This window comes from Sinocyclocheilus rhinocerous, unplaced genomic scaffold (genome assembly GCF_001515625.1).
Source record: "Sinocyclocheilus rhinocerous isolate Xijiao unplaced genomic scaffold, SAMN03320098_v1.1 scaffold418, whole genome shotgun sequence".
Lineage (NCBI taxonomy): Eukaryota > Metazoa > Chordata > Actinopteri > Cypriniformes > Cyprinidae > Sinocyclocheilus > Sinocyclocheilus rhinocerous.
The window spans coordinates 1,428,865-1,448,932 of NW_015651146.1; the positions used below are offsets into that span (position 1 = coordinate 1,428,865).

Sequence of the window (20,068 nt, forward strand, 5' to 3'; positions counted from 1 at the left end):
ATACGCCTTGGTCACCTGAGCCATCTGCTCCACCTTGGCCCTCCAGATCCTCCCTGTCGCCCTGGCTCTGCGGCTCTCCGTCTCCGCTCTATGCTCCTCTCCCACCTGCTCCACCACTGTCAGTCGGCCTCCTGGAGTCGTCAGCCCTTCCTCCACCATGGCTCCTCCCTCCATCGGATCCACCGTTCCTTCTGTCTCCGTCCTGGCTCCTCCTTCCGTCAGATCCGCCCTGGTCGTCTGCTTGCCTCCCTTCTCTTGACACCCACCCCCCCTCCCTCCACTGTTGGTCCATTTACGGCGCGAGGTCACGCCTTCCAGAAGGGTGGAGTACTGTCACAGTTTGAACCTTGTTTTCTGTGTTTTTCTGTTCTCCTGCCTTGTTTCAGTCCCTTGACCTAGTTGTCCTTATTTCCCTTGATTAGTTCATTCAGTTCACCTGTGTCCCGTTAATTTAGTCTTTAGTCCCTCTCTTGCTTTTGTATAAGTACTCCCCGTTTCTGTTCAGTCCTTGCCGGTTATTGTTTATGTATACACGTCGTTGGTTTGCCTTCCTCCTGGATTCCCTGTCTGTTTTCCTGTGGATTACTATTAAAGACTGTATGTTATTCATCTCCTGCATTGTGCGCTTGATCTCCCACCAGCGAGTGTGACACATATACTGTAATTATTCAGTCTCATTACTGATTGGTCCAAATCCTCTGCATTATTCTCATTTGCTATGTCCTGAATGTGAGTGAAGTAGTTACCTAATGTTCATAGATATTTACTGTTGAGCAAAGTTGGAGATTTTTAATTATTTAATTATTTTTTTAAAGTAAGGTCACCTAAGAGGCATTTCTTCATCTATCTCTGTCACTGCAGTGATAGAAAGGAATGTCGCTTATTTATAGTCCTTTTTTTTTGTCCTCTTCAGAAAAATGTCTCATCATCCACAATGTAATGTTGACTTGAACAGCCTCTTGTGTCTAATGGCAGCTTGATTATTCTTTTGCATTGTGGGCACAGTCTTTGTGCATGTATGGATGTGTGTATGTGTTGTGAGTAAAGGTCAATGTGAAATAGCACACTGCCTCTTCAGCGGCTCATTTTAATCATTGGCCTGAAGAGGAAAAGATCATTAGAGAAAAGAGAGGAGAAATCTGTCATTATGAACTTGTTTTGCTGCATGTTTTTAGTTTGTGCTATGAATACTAAAGACAGTCTCTAAAAGAACACTGATGATGGAGTGTTTAGACAGAATAAAAAGATTGAGAGAGACAAACATGGCTGAAACAGAAACCTAAGACCAAAGAGGAACCTAAGAGGAAGAAGAGGACAAACCTTGTGAAGTTGGCGGAGCAAATGTGAAATGAAGTTCAGACCTTGGTGTCCGTTAAAGATGGTATTCACAGCAGCAGACCTGCCTTCTATTAGGAGACGTATTGTGAAAAACAGCAGAGTCACCCTTGTAATTCAGCCCTGTTTCTCCTATTTCCTGTGTGCTACAGATCAACACTAGAGGAAGTTCCTGTTGGAAATACCATCCCTTTATCATTTCATTCTTTGAAATGGTTTGTGTATATTATGGGATAATAGAGGGCCTTTGTCCAAAGAATTTGCTATTGAAAAGGTCCTGTCATTTCTGTTCCCTGCATATCAAAAAGGGCTATTTGTCTTTCAGTGAGTCACCCATCTATGGTGCCTGATGGAAACAATGTTTTCCAGTGTGTGTAAGCTGTTTCCACCTCTTTCTTTCAAGAGTACTGTGTTGATGGAGGGGCAAGAAGGTGCACAAACAGAGCTGAATAACAGACTGACATTTATAGGTACAAACACCTTTTCTCCCTGGTTTGGATGCTCTCTTTCTCTTTAAAGCTGTGCAGGAATGTGACCAGTCTTCAGAAAGCAGAATGAAGCTAATATTATCAAAATTGTTGAATCTAAAAAAATTATTGCTTTAACCATAATCTGCGATGGCAAAACTTAATTTTCTGCATCATTACTCCAGTCTTCAGTGTCACATGATCCTTCCGAAATCATGGTGATTTACTGCTCAAGAAACATTTCTTCTTATTATTAATGTTGAAAACAGTTGTGCTGCATAGTAGTTTTTTGGAAACCATGGTGCATTTTTTTCCAGGATTCTTTGATTAAAAGAAAGATCAAAAGAACCCCATTTATTTGAAATAGAAATTACTTTTGATCAATTAAATGTATCCTTTCTTAATTTAAAACAATGAAGTGCACTAGTCTGTCCATTAAAAAGTTTGGTTAAGTTATCTTTAGTTATTCAGTGAAGGTCAAGATAAATGAGGAGAGTTGTTGTGACAAAAATTATACTGCAATCATAAACATTCAAATGGATAGAAGAATCCCCATCCTCAGATTTCTCAGAGGACCTCCATGTTCGCCAAAATGCAGTAGATAATTTGATCTGTTATTTTTACCAAAGAAAAAACCATAGACTTGTTCGATTCAGACAGGGCAAAAATCACATATGTCTGTGCTAGTTGTCTCCTCAGGGACAACTAGTCAACAAGTCTCTCCCTGTCACTCCTCTAGCCTGATGTCTCCCTGTTCTGGTTTCAGTGTCATGCTGTATGGAATACTTGGAAGGATGCTGTGATCACAAGGCTGAAGACGAACCGCAGGAATGATCATTTGCTTTGGCTTTAGGCAAGGCTTCTATTTTTGAGTAAATAAAGTTTAACCGGTTTATACAGCCAGAAAGAGATGTGATGAGATGAAGACCATGTTTCCTGCTTGCAGTCTTGAAAATAGAGGAGAAAGACCAGCAGCAGGTGTTCTGTTTAATAAGGGTCTCTCTGTCATACGGAGGGTTCAAAACAGCTATGTGTGTGTACAGGAGCGGACAAAAACATTGTGTTTTTGTGTGCAATAGATGCTTTTTCTTGTCAGACCACTACTAACTAATTGTCTCGGAGTACGTGTTTGGTTGCTATGGGGTCTCCCGGGGCGACGAACGGAGATCAGAACAGAGAGCTCTAATTAGAAGTGACTGTGTGTGATTGGGCAGTGCAGTCTGCAGGGGGTGACGAACTCAGCGAGGTTGCAGAGGGGAGAAATAGATGGATTCGAGGTGGGTGGGTTGAGTTTAGATTGATTGGAGAAAACAGCTTGTAGATGGAGGCTTGGGTAAAGGTGATTCACTCACTATATACTTTTGATTGCAAAGCACGGTGTTCCCAGACTACCATTCCCATAATCCTCTAATGACATTTATGTGTGGAACAGCCAGCATGTGCTGTACTGTCAGTACCACTGAATGTTTGACTCATAGTCTAATTTGGGTGGTCGACAAGATGTGCTTTTTTAGGGTCCAGTGTATTGAAAATAGACTGTGATTTTTTTTGTCCATGTTTAAACATTTCCAGCATAAACATTGAATTTAATTTTGAATGTGATTTCAGAATGCTTATATTGTGTGATTGAATGTGCTTTCCTCTTGTCACACTATAAAAACATTTAATATTTGTAGAATGAATTTTAACAACACTAGAAAATGAAGTCTATTTAATAATTCATTGGTTGCACACTTAAAAATAAAGGTTCTTTATTGGCATCTATGAATCCATGATGAAGCTTTAACATCCATAGAACCTTTGAAGAACCTATAGCTCTTAAAAATAAAGGTTCCAAAGGGATTTTTGTGGTGATGCCATATAAGAACCATTTTGGATCCTCAAACAGTTCTTAAAATAACCATTTTTTCTTAGTGTGAAGAAATTTTTAATAATCAAAACAATGCTTTTTCAATATCAGAAGCCTTTTGTGGAATTGCCATGGATGTTAAAGGTTCTTCATGGAACCATCAATGCCAATAAAGAACCTTAATTTTTAAGGGTGAACATTTCCACAAAAGGTTCTTTATAATGGAAAAAGAGGTTCTTTAGATTATTCAAATGTTCTTCACTCCAAGAAAAAAAAAAGGTTCTTTTAAGGACTGTTTACTGAAAGGTACTTACAGGAACCCAAGCGGTTCTTTTATGGCATTACTGTGAAAGCCCCCTTTATTTTAAGAGTGTATGGTTTAATGTGGTTAAATATTTTCCCATGCAGAATGAGCGACTGTTACAGTGAAGCTGGTCGGAGTTCAGTTTGGCCTCAGATTGACCTAACAGCGTGAAACACAGCGTGACATTAAATCTTATGCTAAGACAGTATTTTGCATGTCACGCTGTATGATAAATCAATTGCAGCATAAATTGTATTCAAGCTCTATAACTATACACAACAAATGCAGTAGTTTCATAATATATTATTCAGTTATCTGCATTATAAATAAGTATTATGATTAAAATACCAAATGTTTTTTTTTCTGTAGACATGTTCCTTTAAAATCAGTATACAGCTATAGCATTCAGTCTTTTTTTTTCAGCATGAGCAAGATATTTTAAAGATGTCAGATACATGAAAAGAATAAGCGCTCTTGCTGTCCTCAGTCCTCAGGGAAAAGAGGAGCTATTAAAAAGGACAGAACAGTTTCCAAAGACTTGTTTAATATGGATGAAATATATGGCTAGGGACTAGCTTTGACAGAAAGTTAAAAAGTAGTTAAAATACAAAAAGTTTTTTCTCAGAAGCAAGGAATATGTACAATGCAGTATGTATTCAATGAGACGGGTTTCTTAACTAGTGGTTGACATGCATTAATGGGTCAACACAGACATTTGGATTCCATCTGTTGTCTGACAACTGACACCGTGTCCTAACCAGGCATGATGAGATGTTTCTAGCAACAAGCAATTGATCTTTTCACACTAAACTGAAACTGCAAGCTGTCTGATGTAAAGGCAAATGGAAGATATTTGATGTTTAATGACAGTGAGATTTTGGACCAATGAGATTTCACAATGGGCGGAGCTAGCATTAAATAGAAGATAAGCGTTCACTACAATGTCCTGCTGGTTGTTGCTTATCCCTGCAGTGGGTGTTCATGACAAAACCTCTTGACATGGAAGAGCTATTGTTGTTTTATCATGTTATTGTGGTTGGATAGAACAAAGTGTTTTTTAATGTCTGTGGAATTGCTTAATATATGGCCAATCTTTATTTAAAAAAAACAGCCATGAAATGTCCCTTTGAAGGAAAACTTTGAGGTCATTAGTTTCTAAAGCCATTAGATCCTTCTTGCACTGTTCAGATATTTCTGTCCTGCTCTTTCTCTCAGTCTCTTTCATGCTTTACACAGCCTTGAACATGTCAGGCCGTATCAAATCAAACTGGAAAAATAATTTGTGGTCATCAGAGTGAATGCAGCGAAGAAGGATGAAAGTGAAGATGGTGGTCATGATCTTTGAGTGTTGTTGTTTGCTGTCATTTATACACAAGCCTTGAAAAACCTCTTACTTTCACGGTTGCTTTCTCACTGTCTCCTCTCTTTCTGGAGCATTAAAGGTGATGTAATAGGTGTGTAATTTTTCGAAGCTAAAATACTTTCTCCTTTCATAGTCACAGAGGATTTTAAATTGACCATTCGCCCCAAAAATTCTGTCATTGTTTACTCGCCCTCATGTTGTTCCAGACCTGTATTCTGTTATATTTTTAGTGGAACACATTTTTCAGGAATTGTTTTGCAGCTCTTGTCATGCTAAGACAATTTATAGTGACTTATGGCTGTCAAGCTCCAAAAAGGACAAAGAAAATCCTCACCAAAAATAAAATTCACAGATACAGTAGCAAGCCACAGAAAAGAAATAGAGAAGTAGAGTATGCTTCAGAGTGCTGGAAAGAACATTGCTTTCCGCCCCTGATCATCACTGCAACAATCTCTGAGCAAAACATTAAAAACTATGTATTTTACAGTATCTAATTGCTAAACAAATTCTTTCTAATAAAGAAAATACTTCTTATTTAGGCAGTTCATGAGGACTGGGCGTACATAGGAAACTGCATTTATCATCATTCTCTTTAGAAGTGCAAAAACATAAATAAGCTACATTCAAATCATGTCAAAATAATCATATATATATTTGCACATATGGATGACACCATGGGGAAAAGTCAGGATTTTCTTTAAGAACTTTTATTTTTATATTTTAATTTTTCCTGTCATTTTAGTTTAAGTTTTAGTAATTTGATGTTCTTTTGTCATTTTTAATAGTGTTTAGTTGTGTAATTTTAAATTGTTTTTTAAATAATTCTATATAGCTTTAATTTACTTTTATTTTAGTTATAGCTTTAGTAATTTTAGTACTTAATTTCATTTCAGTTAGTTGCCAAGGCAACATGAGGTTTTTCATGTAATATTTTAATTTAATTCAGCTTTATTTCAGTTATCCAAAAACAATTTTTAATAGTTTTATTTTTACTTAACAGTAACAATACTGATTAAAGAATTGGGGCGGAAGCAAATTAGTATTAATCCTGAATTATAACTGTGACGGTCAATTTAATTTGCATGCATTTTCTGTACTGTTGATGAAGAATAGTGATAAAGCTTGTTAGAAAATTCTATTCATTTAGCCTGTTTATGAGGAGACAGGGTTGTATGACCAAGCTACTTTCCCCAACATTTTCTGTGACAACCAATTACACACCTAATGCACATTCATTCATTCATACAGTAGCACTAAAATGGCTTTGTCGTTATCAGCTAGGGAAAAAGAGAGAAATAATTAAGGATTGTGTCAGAAATGACTTGAATGCACATCACGTCATAGTTATGATTTCCAAACACTTAAATAGGAGCTTCTTCAAAAGTTCAAGGTTTGGCTAGTTACCCCTTGTTGGTTAATGGTGTGACTACATCATGTGGACACCACAAAACATCTTTCTTCATTAACATCCAATCTGAAATTAGTGCTATATTATGACTACATAAACTGTTTTTGCAAGGAACATATATTGTATATTAGTATTACTCTAGATTTTTTTTATTAATTTGTTTTATTTATTTATTTTGGAGGAGATGACCAGGACTGCATATGCTCTCTGCTGCCACCTAGTTTACTCCCTGGTACCTGTCTCTATCTGTCCCATTGGTTCTGCAGTTAACTATAGTCACAGTACTGCAGATATCTGAGTCAGCAGCTGCTGCAGTCATGCCAAGAGAGAAATGCAGACATACAGAGACTGTCTTTAACTAACATACATCCTCTCTCACTCTCTTAAATGCTCCATATGGTGATCATTAATGATGTTTCCTCTTGGGATGACCCTGATGTCTTGATTTGGGCGTTTCAATGCCGTAATAACCTGTATGTGCACATCAGTCAGTACTCCCATGATCTTTCTCACATGCTGTTTGTTCCATTGACAGTTCAGTTAAATTATGACTAGCATCCATATCAGGATGCTTTACTCTTTCACCTTTAAACATACAACTCCATTAACAGTTGGCTGTGCTGCAGTAGGGCTGTTCTCTTTGCTGATGCTGCATTTCTCTCCACATTCATATTGTAATTTCATTGCTATGCAGCATTTTTCATTTTTCCCTTGAAAACTTTATGAAGGTCATTCTTAGATTGGAGTTAAGCGTGGGATATAATATAATTTCTCTGGTGCTCTGCTAAATTATAGACACATATATTCTACAAATTGGACAAACTAGTTACAGAAATCTTATGAACCATAATTTTCTCTTTCCCCCAAACAAAGACTATTCTTTATAATTATTATATATTATTATATATAATTTATTTATAATTATTCAAACCTATAAAAACATGTTGCATTTTTTTTTTCCAAAACTCTCAACACAAATTAATAATTTTACACCATTTTGTGCTCATGTTGAAAGCACTAGCATTCAGAAACCATCACAATGTCATCACAACCTCAGTTAACACACAATTCTCATTATGTGAACATTAGTATGCAAACTACCTCACACAGCACCCAGAATGGGGTTTGCAAAAATAGCTACAGAGTTCTTGGCTTTAGATGCAAACAGTACAGAAAGTACTCACATTAGAGGAAGAGTATTAAATGAAGTCACTGCCATTCTTTCGAGTGCCAACATGCCTTTTTCTAAAATGTAAACTAGGCTCTTTACAGATATATGATGAAGTTTGGTATTTGTGTAAAGTTTGTAAAATTTCAGTTTTCACTACAGCACTCGACCTGTGGTTAGAAGCATAGTTTCTTGTTAGTAAGACATATGGACTTAAAGGGGTGGTTCATTGCGATTTCACTTTTACATTCTATATCTTCCATTCTTTTAAAATATATATACATTTAGTGTGTCCTCAATAAGCACCGTTTTTGAAGAGAAGAGTGCACATGTGCATAAATACCAAAGGGAACCCCGCCGGAGTATGACGTAAGAGGAAACCCGCGATGAATCAAACATCAAATAAAGCAAAATGACAGGGAACAAAACATAGTAAATTAGTCATCAGGTGCCATGTTCAATACAGCAGCATCTCAGAGATCTCGAATCAATTAATTAGCAGACGTTAATACTCCACCACATGCATGTGACGTCATTAACAACGGCCCTAAATTGTTGAACTAATGTGGTTCAAACGACGGAGATACGACCGTGTTCGGGAAGCAGTCGTGACTGGCTATTTAGTTTACACAACAATGCATCGTACTGTAAGGTCCACACACTTGGCCCAAGGAAGGTATCCAGTGGTGGATGAATATGGTGGTTAATCAGTAAGTTACGTCGTTGTACGGGAAATGCACCCCAGCCTGAACGCTAGTTTTTCACCAGGAAGCTTTGAGTAAATGTGTTTTAGCAATTGACAAAAAAGTATAATACTGTATATATTTCAAGTACAGCTATAATAGAGAATTTGTGGGGAAGTTCAAAAGATTGGGTCAGTTATGGGAACACATTCATATTTAATATTCAGTCCCCTTAGGGGAAGAGAACAAATGTGGAGAGTGAGGTTTAGAGGTGGAATTTAAGTAAACCTTAAAATAGCTGTAGCTCAGGAAAAAAATGTCTCTAGTGATTCTCCACTCCGGCACAGAGGGAACATTCCTAATTCAAACTAGTGACTCACTGCCACTGCTCTGCCATTTCCTGATTTGTTTGTTATTAATTCGTTTAATAAGGGATGCGGGAGACTTGGTAACAGAGTTCAAACTAATTTCAGACTCTCTCTTTTTCTCTCTCCCTCTCAGATGGCAAGGTATATGCACTGGGTGGGATGGGAGCCGACACGACTCCTCAGGCCTCAGTGAGGCTGTATGAGCCGACAAAGGACCAGTGGCTGCCCCACACCTCCATGCCCACCCCGCGCTACGGAGCCTTCTCCTTCCTGCGCGGTAGCAAGATCTATGTTCTGGGTAAGCCCTCATAAAATTGTCTCATAAATCTGAATAATTCGGTTGTTTGTCAGAGACACACTCTTGGTTCCCTAGGAATAATAAGACATGACCAAATAATAAAAAAAGGGCAGACAGACAGGAGAGTGTAATGGTAAAACTTTTGTTTAGTGTGAAAGGGGATCTGCAATTCAAATCTCAACCTAACACATAGTTTTTTAAAATGGCAACAAAAATTTTTTTTTAAATTTTGACAACCACTGAACTTGAACTTTAGCATTTTCATCAACAGGAAAAAAATAATATAGGTTTCTAGCGATATTATGGTAGTTAGATTATGACAAAATGTATAAGTTAGAGCGAATAATCTGAGTAATTCGATAATTTAGACAAACACTTTTTTCCTAAAATAATCATGCAGATTGTGTATATACAATGTTCAAAACTTTGGGGTGATAAGACTTTTAATGTTTTTGAAAGAAGTCTCTTATGCTCACCAAGGCAGCATTTATTTAACCAAAAATAGCATAAAAACTGAAAAATTGTGAAATATTTTTACAATTGAAAAATTCTGTTTTCTATTTGAATATATTTTAAAATGTAATTTATTCCTGTGATGCAAAGCTGAATTTTCAGCATCATTACTCCAGTCTTCAGTGTCACATGATCCTTCAGAAATTATTCTAATATGCTGATTTTCTACTAAAAAAAAAAACATTTCTTATTATTATCAGTGTTGAAAACAGTTGTGCTGCTTAATATATTTTGTGAAAACCATGCAAAAACATTTTTTCAGGAATCTTTTATGAATAGAAAGTTCAAAAGAACTGCATTTACTTGAATTGATTAAATCTTTTGTAATTTTGTAAATGTTTTACTGTCCCTTTTGATTAATTTAATGTGTACTTGTCGAATAAAAGTATTATTTTCTTTTAAAAAATCTTAAAAAACAGTAGAGTGTGTCTATGCATTTCATCAGCATAAAATACAATATTTATTGTTTTAAAGGAATGGAAAAGTGGGTCTTCTCTCTAGAGGTGCTTAGCAGACGGTGTACTAGACTAGCCAATAATTATAATGTAACTTATTTTCCATGTCAGACTGTGTCACAATATTCTCCAGGAGCAGCAGATGTGGTAACAACACCTGGTAATTGTTCATGCCATGCCAGGGCTGATAAGAACCATGGAGTGGAGTCATTTCTCAGTGGGGTGAAGTGAAATCTGCACTGCAATATGCTGCAGGGATCTGACAGTTTATAGCAGAGCTGTTCAGTTCTTACTTCAGTGTTGGAAATCCCAAGGAAGCATTAAATGGAAGCCTACACCGCAAATTTCCATGATACACTCTGTCCCATGATAAAGTGTGTCCTTTAAAAGAGACACAGCCCTCAGCTGCAAGTTACTGCCAGCACTGGCCTGTTTTGGGCGGAGTGAAAGAAACACTGACCATACGTGGCTATGTGCTACTCTGTGTGTTAGTGTTTGTGTGTATGTGTGTGAGAGAGAGAAAGAGTATAAATGTTTAATTATGCATATTTTATTTAAGTAAACAAAGTATTGGGACAAAATATTGTCCCCCGAAGTTAGAGCTAAATATGAGAGAGCCTGTATTTGGGGATGTTCTAAAGGTAAAAAGGACTGATAAATGGGTCAATGACAAATAAGAGTGTGTACAAAAAAGAAAAGAAAAAAAAAACATTTATCCTTATATTCATGTTGGTTTCATATGGTTTTGAAAAACTTGAAATACCATTTTCAAGAAAAGTCTGTATGTAAGGACTTAGAACTCCTATACATGCGAATGTACACATTTTAATCAATATTTTAAAAAAAAAAATGTTCTATTACAAATAACATGAATTATTAATTCATAAAAATAGTAAAATTTTTGGAGTTCTGCACCAAGTAACATTTTACAACTTTTCATAAAAAAGTAAAACTATTGGATAATTTAAGAGACTCGCTGGCCCAAGTCCGTTGTGCGGATCTGGACCAGAACTTCAGATGGGTCTGGGCCAGATCTGGCCCAGATGATTTTTGCTATCTGGGATGTTAGTCACACCACATGACTTGATTTGGCATCATTTTTTTAGCTCCCCCAAAAATATCAAAATGAAATTTAATTCAGAGATTTAAATCATGCTTATCATAGAAGTATATTCAATTAATCGTATGTATAAATTTTATTGTTGTTATATCATTATTCAATTAATGGATCCGGAAACAAAAACTATTTTGTGTCATTGACCCCAATCAAATGTTTTTTAATTCTAGACATGCCAAATTTTTCTTTTAAGATTAGGGTTAATACACTGAACAAAATTATAAATGCAACACTTTTGTTTTTGCCCCCATTTTTCATGAGCTGAACTCAAAGATCTAAGACTTTTTCTATGTACACAAAAGGCCTATTTCTCTCAAATATTGTTCACAAATCTGTCTAAATCTGTGTTAGTGAGCACTTCTCCTTTGCCGAGATAATCCATCCACCTCACAGGTGCTGATTATGCCACACCTGTGAGGTGGATGGATTATCTCGGCCAAAGGAGAAGTGCTCACTAACACAGATTTAGACAGATTTGTGAACAATATTTGAGAGAAATAGGCCTTTTGTGTACATAGAAAAAGTCTTAGATCTTTGAGTTCAGCTCATGAAAAATGGGGGCAAAAACAAAAGTGTTGCGTTCATAATTTTGTTCAGCGTAGTTAATAATTTAAGAACATTTCATACTTAAATAGCTAGGTGTGTGTGTGTCTTGTCTGTCTGAGAATGCATGAACTGATACAATGCGATGTAAGTCCTCTTCCAAATGTACATGTAAATGTCTGAGTTTGATGAGCATTTGGAGGGGTTAGACTACGTGTATGTGTGAGTTTTATAGTTGATCAGAGTGTGTTTGTGCCCATGGATTTGATGAGCATGTGGAGTTGCCAGTATGGGGTTGTGTTTTGCCAGATTTGTCCTCTTTCTAACCTCTCTGCACTGAGACATTCTGTTCAGGTCAGACACAAAGATCAACTGCCCTCTCACTCTTAGAGAAGTCATTAAAACTCTGCCTCCCTACACACACACACTAATGAGGACATACTGTAGATTTTTTTTGTATAGGTGTAGGCTGGATATGGCAAGAGTGATGGGCAACATCACCTTCCCATGCCAACATTGATCAGCCTGGTGAAGCAGACGTGCCCTCATTACTGTTACACACCTGGACTCACATTCCCTCACAGCAAGTGCAACTTCTGTGCTTCAACTTATTACCAAGTCTTGTTTGGTTTCATTTTACAGCTCAAACTGAATGTGAACAGAAGTGCTGTGAATTCAGTAGAGATGTTCTGATATGCTGTTTAAGATTGCTTGAACGTAGATTAAGGAGAATATGTTAATGTGCATCTCCCCCCTAAAGATCACCACCATTTGCCTCTGGGATAAAAAAAAAATGGATAAATCATCTTCATCTTGCTTTAATGGCTTTGGGGACTTTCTTTTTATTACCAAAAGAGTAAAAACTAGTGAAGAGTTTGTTCATTTAAAATTATTTATGTTTAGCGATACAGATTTAACCAGTTGTTTTTGGAGTCTCCTACAATAGGTTTACATGCATGCAAGGTCAAAAAACACTTTTGTTTTCTCAAAATATTCATTTAACATACTATCTAATTTTCGAATGATTTGTTTGAAGCAGTTCTAAGATTCAGTCTCTTTAAACCCCTCCTTTCTGTGAGCATACTCTGCTTTAAATTGGTCAGCTGGCCCAGTCTGTTGTGATTGGTCTACTGCGTACAGCGCATGTCGGAAACGATACGCTACACTGTTTGTGGGCGGGGTCAAGTTGTTCGCGGACGGCAAATGTAGAACATAGGTGGGCATTATGCAAATGTGTTACCCCGTGACGTGTAGCCGTCACAGAAGTGGGATTCGAATTACTGACGACTCGTTTAGGCTCTTCTGAGTCGATTCTTTCTTTTGGGAGACAATAACTTTATTTATCGTGCACTTTCAGCTTTACAACTTTGCAGATTGTTTACATTCACATACAGCTACATTACACACTGCATGAAAGGCAATATTCATAATGGCATAATAACTTATGAAATTATTAGAAATTGAGATGTGGTGTGTGAAGTGAGTGAAATACAGAGAAATAAGAATATTTTCCCTCTGGACTCATGATTCTTCTCCTCCGCTATGACAGTTTTGTCTTGATGGTTAGACTTAAACTCATTGATTTGACATCACAGGGAATAATTCATTCAGAGCCTTGCTTTTGCTTATATCCCTCCTTGCGGTCTTCAGCATCATTCTTTCTTTCTATCTCTGTTTTCTCTCTCTCTCTCCCTCACTTGTTCTTAAAAGGCTACTCGCCTTTGTATTTCTTGTCATGCTTTAGATACAGTTTGACACTTAAAAAAAGTTTTGCATTGAAGATCTTTTGCTGGGTGACAGCAGTAATATTAAGAAACTTAATTCTGTTATTTGTCGGGCTGCTGGACCACAAATAGAGCTGCAGTAAAATCACATTAAGGCCAAGAATGAGGAATAAGTCTGATCGCAGAATGCTCATTTAGTTTTGATTTACTTTGGGATGAGCCCCACGAGGTCTATTGTGAGCGCAGACACAATCATACGTCACCCAGATGCACCACGCTGTCTCCCCAAAATAAGATGCCTACTGTGGATGCTAATATTGTTACCTCTGGTGCAGGCAGGAGAGCGACGAGACCCCATTCGAATGTGAACTAAAAAACATTCTCAGAGAAAGTTTAAGGCTGCTTTGAAGGTGTTTTCCACTGGTGTTGTTTTCATGAAGCTGAATGAAATGCACCTGTCCCTCGAAGACATGATCTAAATGCTCAGCACATGCTATTTGATTTGCAGCATGATTCATTGTGCTTTTCTCGCATTTTTGGTCCAAATTTTGAGAGAAATTGCACATAACGGATTTAAACGTGATAAAATGTGTAAAAAGGGAGCTGAAACCCCTACTCTTATTTTAAGCTGTAAGCATTATCAAATTAGCCATTTGTGCAGTTACAGGTTCTCTATGAACCTAATCGGAGATAGAAGTCATCAATAACATTGCAGTTTACCTCCTCCTGCTCTTTTAGAAAGTAATGATAACGTGATAAAAGGTGAAGTGTGAATTTTCTGTTACAGTAAAGACTTTTTAATATTACAAGTTTAATTGCTGTTATTTTGAACTTTCTATTCATCATAGAATGCTGAAAAAAAATCTGAAATTCAGCTCCAAACTTTTGAACGGTAGTGTTGTTCTGCCCAAACTCACACCCTTGATTGAACCAGACATGTCAATTCACTTAAACAAATAGGGATAATTCATTAAAAAAACTTCTGTACAGACAGACTAGCCTTTATTTTTAAACAAACGTTTTATACTGCAGCACAGGGGTCTTCAGGAGCTCAAACATGTAAAAAAAAAAATACAATGTCATTAAGTAAACTTCAATTTCAAGTTTAAAAGATAGAATTCACCTCATGAATTCTGACTTCTTTAACAAGTAGTAAGTAAAATTCAAATGTAATGTGCACATAAATGACTCTTTCCATCAATAATGATTGTTTTCATGACTTTTGCAAATGTCATGAAGTGTATAAATGCATCACTCTATTATATATGTTGTTATAGGCCAGGCATAAAATTCATCACTCAGTTTTATGCATTATGTAACAGTTTTCCTGCTCCACCTCTCTATCCACCTGGGGGGCTTCACATGAAAACCGTTAAAGACCCCTGCTGTAACACATTCAAGCTCTCCTTGTTTCTTTGTTTTAAATTCAGATTTACTTATATGCAGTGTGTGTTATTTTGCATCGATGTCTGTGTGTGTGTGTGTGTGTGTGTGTGTGTGTGTGTGTGTGTGTGTGTTACTTTGGCATGTGTGCATGATGCTGGCTGCACACCAGCCGTCTGTCTTCAAATCAGTCTGTGGATGGGTTTGGCCCAATACCAGCCGCAATTCACTCAGCTCAATATCTCACCCATACACGTCTCTGTTAAATCCACTCGTGTATTTGCCCTGTTCCCCTCAACTAATTTCCCACAATTTTGACCATGGAGGCTTTAATGATTGAAGTCGAAAGGCTGAAAGAGTTGAAAGAAGTTAATTAGAGGTGTCCAACAAAGGTCAAGAGAACAAGACCTCTTAAATGGACTGCTGAAACCTCACTTCTTATAGAGACATGCTGCCCCGTCCTCAAGACTTTTCCTCTATCTGTTACTCTCACACTGTCTTGACTGCATTTCCATTTTCTGGCCTGCTTTCTCCATCTCTTCACTCTTCCGCATTGTTTCTCAGACAGGTTCTTTCTCTCCCCCCTTTTTTTTTGTCTTGTGTGTGTGTTTTTCCCTGGCTGTCTGTTCTGTCCCAGAGGGCTCTCAGTAATGCCAAAGCTGGGAGGAGATCAGTCACATTGTGAATGCATAGTGAATGAAAGAGTACGTGCAAGAGGGGAAGAATAAGAGGGAAAAATGAAGGTGTACTTTCTGAGCTCTCACATACATAAGCAGTGATACACACCCTAGAGTTGTACACTTTACATTGTTTTCCAGAGAGGTTTATGTTCTTGTGATGTACTATTTGTTGTATAGATCAGTCAATCTCAACCGATTTTGTTTCAGAACCTAGAATAAACATTGGTTTTACAGCAAAGTAGCAAACTGCATTTACCTTGTGACAGATGCTTTAGTACCAAAATATCACAGAGTTCAATTGGACATGTGACCTTTGACGTCAACAACAAAAACATAAGAGACAAGTTGTCCTCCCTGTTAAGTTTGCGGTTTATTTTGCATATTTTAATGGTATGGTTCACCAAAAGAAAGAAAGAAAATTCTGTCGTCATTTACTCATCATCTAAACCTGTATGACTTGCCTTCTTCTGTGAAACATAAAAGAAGATATTTTGATAAATGTCCTTGTGGGGTTTTGTTGTCCATACAGTAGAATTGTTCACTTAATATTCTTCAAAATATCTGCCTTTATGTTCCTCATACTGTAAGAAAGAAAGTCATACAGGTTTGGAATGACATGAGGGTGAGGAAATGATCACAGAATTTGTATTTTTGGATTAATTATCCCTTTAAATGCACAATTACATTGTATATGGCAAAATCTGGTTTTAGACCAGGGTAGATGTCATATTTAATTTGACTTAAACGACAATGTCAAATAAAATGTTATTATTATTATCAAATAAGTGGAAAGGGCAGTGCATCCAATACTCATATGTTAAGATCCTACAAAATGCCATTTTTATTGAAAATTTCCTGATTGTTTTGTCCACTGTGACCACAGTTCCAGATTGTTTCATCAGCTGAATGATTTCTCCCCAGATATACAAGAGTATGACATGAACTTCAATCCATCACAGCCTCATTTTCATTCTCATCACATTAAATATGCTGTCTGCTGTGACTAATGGATATTACTGTAGCTACACATTCACAGAGGCTCAACTAACAGATTCATTGTGTTATCAATGAGAAGCGCTCATTGTATCATCTTTCTGCAGTTATGCAATCCCAATAATAATAAGCTCCTCAGACATATTCCGCATACAAAAACAATAAAAACACACTGGGACCCCCCAAGGATGTGTGCTGAGCCCCCTCCTCTTCACTCTTCACTCTGCTGACACACGACTGCACACCATCACACAACTCCAACCTCTTCATTAAGTTTGCAGTATTTTGTTGTAAAACATACTCCAATAACCAATAACCTTTTATTTATAACTTCAAAAAATAATAATAATATTTTTTTTTACAGTGGTCCTTGAGTTAGAGAAAGTAACACTCAGGTAACATAGTCAATAACTAATAAGTTGACAGCTCATCTACTACTCCCTGTAGATTAAACAGTAGAGTATAGTGCTAGCGACACAAGGACCATGCGTTTGCTTTGGATAAAAGCATCTGCCAAATGCATTAATGTAACAAAATAAAACAATTAGTTGACAACAGTGTGCATCTTACTAAATGTGGTTCTCTATTTCTTCATTACTTGTGTATGTGTTACTGTCTCCATAAGATGAATCATTTGTGTAGTAGTCAGAAGCGTCAGGCACGTTCAAACCTTCATCTCATTTGTAAGCATCTGCTAAATGAGTTAATGTAATGAGTTTGTCAAGCCTGTGTATGGCTGTAGGTGTGCTGTTAGAGGCATATTTGTGTGCGCATGTGTGTACAGGTACATGTTTTTCTATACCAGTGGGGACTTAAACCTGAATACACACCAACTCATGGGGACTCGTGTCACCGTGGGGACCTAAATTGAGGTCCCCATGGGGAAACAAGCCTATAAATCATACAGAATTAGTTTTTTTTTTTTGAGAATGTAAAAATGCAGAAAGTTTTCTGAGGCGTAGGTATAGGTGAAGGATTGGTGTAGGGCAATCGAATATACGGTTTGTACAGTATAAAAACCATTACACCTATGGAGAGTCCCCAGAAGTATAGTAAACCAGACGTGTGTGTGTGTGTGTGTTATGTGTGTCAGAGACCCAATAATGGAATAGGCTGTCAGCTTGTCTGAGGAGACCAAAGCATTGTCAGTGAGCCGTGACATGTGGTAATCGCACACACACTGACTCCCAGCAGGGACAGACGTGACACACTGACCTATCAGAGTCCTATCAGAGAGCTACCACACACGCGCACAGACACACATACATACTTCATCTTAATCCTCCAACCCTCTTCTTATTTTCCCCTCCGACAGGTGGGCGTCAGGGCAAGCTGCCAGTGACCGCATTCGAGGCCTTCGACCTTGAGATGAAGAGTTGGACGCGGTATCCGTGCATCCCCAGCCGCAGAGCGTTCTCCTCATGTGCTGCCAGCGACAGGGCTTTTTTCAGCCTGGGGGGTCTTCAGCAGCCTGGACCCCACAACTTTTACTCCAGACCTCACTTCGTCTCCACTGTAGAGGAATTTGATTGTGAGCAGGGTGAGCAATTCATCTCTTTTGCTGAATCTTTATTGACAAAACGATACACAAAAGAAATGTGACCATTACTATGTCAGCTCAAAGACATTTTTCATTGTACATTGTTGGAGCAATAAATATAACCAAGTGGTACTGTAAAAAGGATGTTTTTAAGAAAAAGCTTTGTCCGGGTTAGTCATTACACTACACTACCGTTCAAAAGCTTGGAGTCGGTGTGTATATGTATATATATATATATATATATATACTGTATATATGTATATAATTTTTTTAAGTCTCTTATGCTCACCAAGGCTGCATTTGTTTGATCAGAAATACAGTAAAAACAGAGATATTGTGAAATTGTGATTTTAAAGTTACAGTTTTCTATTTGAATATATTTTAAAATGTAATTTATTCCTGTTATGCAAAACTGAATTTTCAGCATCATTACTCCAGTCTTCAGTGTCACGTGATCCTTCAGAAATCCTTCTAATTTGATGATTTGGTGCTCAAGAAACATTTCTAATTATTATAAATGTTGTAAACAGTATAGCTGCTTCATATTTTTGTGGAAAACGTGATACATTTTTTTCAGGATTCTTTGAAAACAACAGCATTTATCTGAGATAGAAACTTTATACAACATGATAAATGTCTTTACTGTCACATTTGATCAAATTAATGTGTCTTTGCGGTATAAAAAATATTCATTTAAAATTAATTTTTTTTGAATGGTAGTATATATACTGTAGAACAGTTTTTAATGCAATATCTTTAATGCCTTTTTACGTGTGTAAAATTACCTTGAGCTTGAGAAAGGTGCTATAAAATCTAAAACATTCTGGTAAGGCCTGTAAAAAAAAGTAGGATAGTAGCTGTTTTTCTTCTCTTTCTGGGAAAATGAACCTCAGTGTTAACACAAAGGGCAAGCTTAAATAATGGAGGATAGTTTTTACTTAAATCGTTTTCATTAAGTCATTGCTGTGTACAGGTTGAAATGTAGAGTGTAGATAAGAGTAATTAACTGCCAGCCGTCATCAATTATAAAAATAGGTGGCAATCTTTGATGGCAGGAGTGTAATTGGTGAAGATCGAAGAAATGGTAATTTGATGCTTGAATTCTGTCTGTAATGCTTTTAATACATATAATTTGATTTATCAAAACTCTGACGTCAAGTAGCCTGTGTAAAATCAGTGCTTTTATAACGAATAGATTTTAATTGATTAGATTTTAGTTTAATAGATTTTAATTTAATTTTTATAAATAGATAATACATTTTATAATGAATATTTTAATCAAATTAATTATATGATATACTGTTTGATTATATGCATATATTTATATTTGGCAATTTGAAAAAGCTATCAAATTAACATAATTCAAAGACATTACATTATTGTGGCAGGTGGAAACTCTGAATAGGCGCACAAAAATGCCTTTAGGAGTCCGTATATTTATTTTATTTCCATATCATTGAACATAAGCCAAGCACAGGTCTACAGTCCACAGCAATGTGTTTTAATCAATTTTTAATCTGTCATGAAATCATGAAACATGAAAGTGGGACTTATGGCAGTCTTGACAACATTGTGGTCTCTTTTACATGGCTTCCTCTCTCTCTCTCTTGCTCTGATTCTGTGGTTGAAACCTCTCTGACAGCTCAGCTTCAATCTCTTCAGCCTCACTATGTGACAGGCAGGAGAAGGATTGATGTGTTGCTGTGTTCACTGTACATACAGCACTGGAGGGGTGGAAATATATTTGTTTCTCTTGCTATCTCTCTCACTACACGACAGGGGGGAGTTCACTGGGATACAACATGCTCTCCAGGCGGATACCACCTATAAGTCAAGTCAAGTCAAGTCACCTTTATTTATATAGCGCTTTTAACAAT

General features: G+C 37.0%; 1 protein-coding gene across 2 annotated transcripts in view; it reads left to right on the top strand.

Moving 5' to 3' along the window:
- The window catches only part of LOC107712738 (kelch domain-containing protein 8B-like), a 101,489-nt gene that overhangs the window by 61,614 nt on the left and 19,807 nt on the right, over positions 1-20,068 (top strand). For both annotated transcript variants that reach the window (XM_016518080.1, XM_016518081.1), the window contains exons 4-5: positions 9,079-9,243; positions 17,967-18,191. In XM_016518080.1, coding sequence (XP_016373566.1) covers positions 9,079-9,243; positions 17,967-18,191 — 390 coding nt within the window. The remainder of the gene's footprint in view (positions 1-9,078; positions 9,244-17,966; positions 18,192-20,068) is intronic.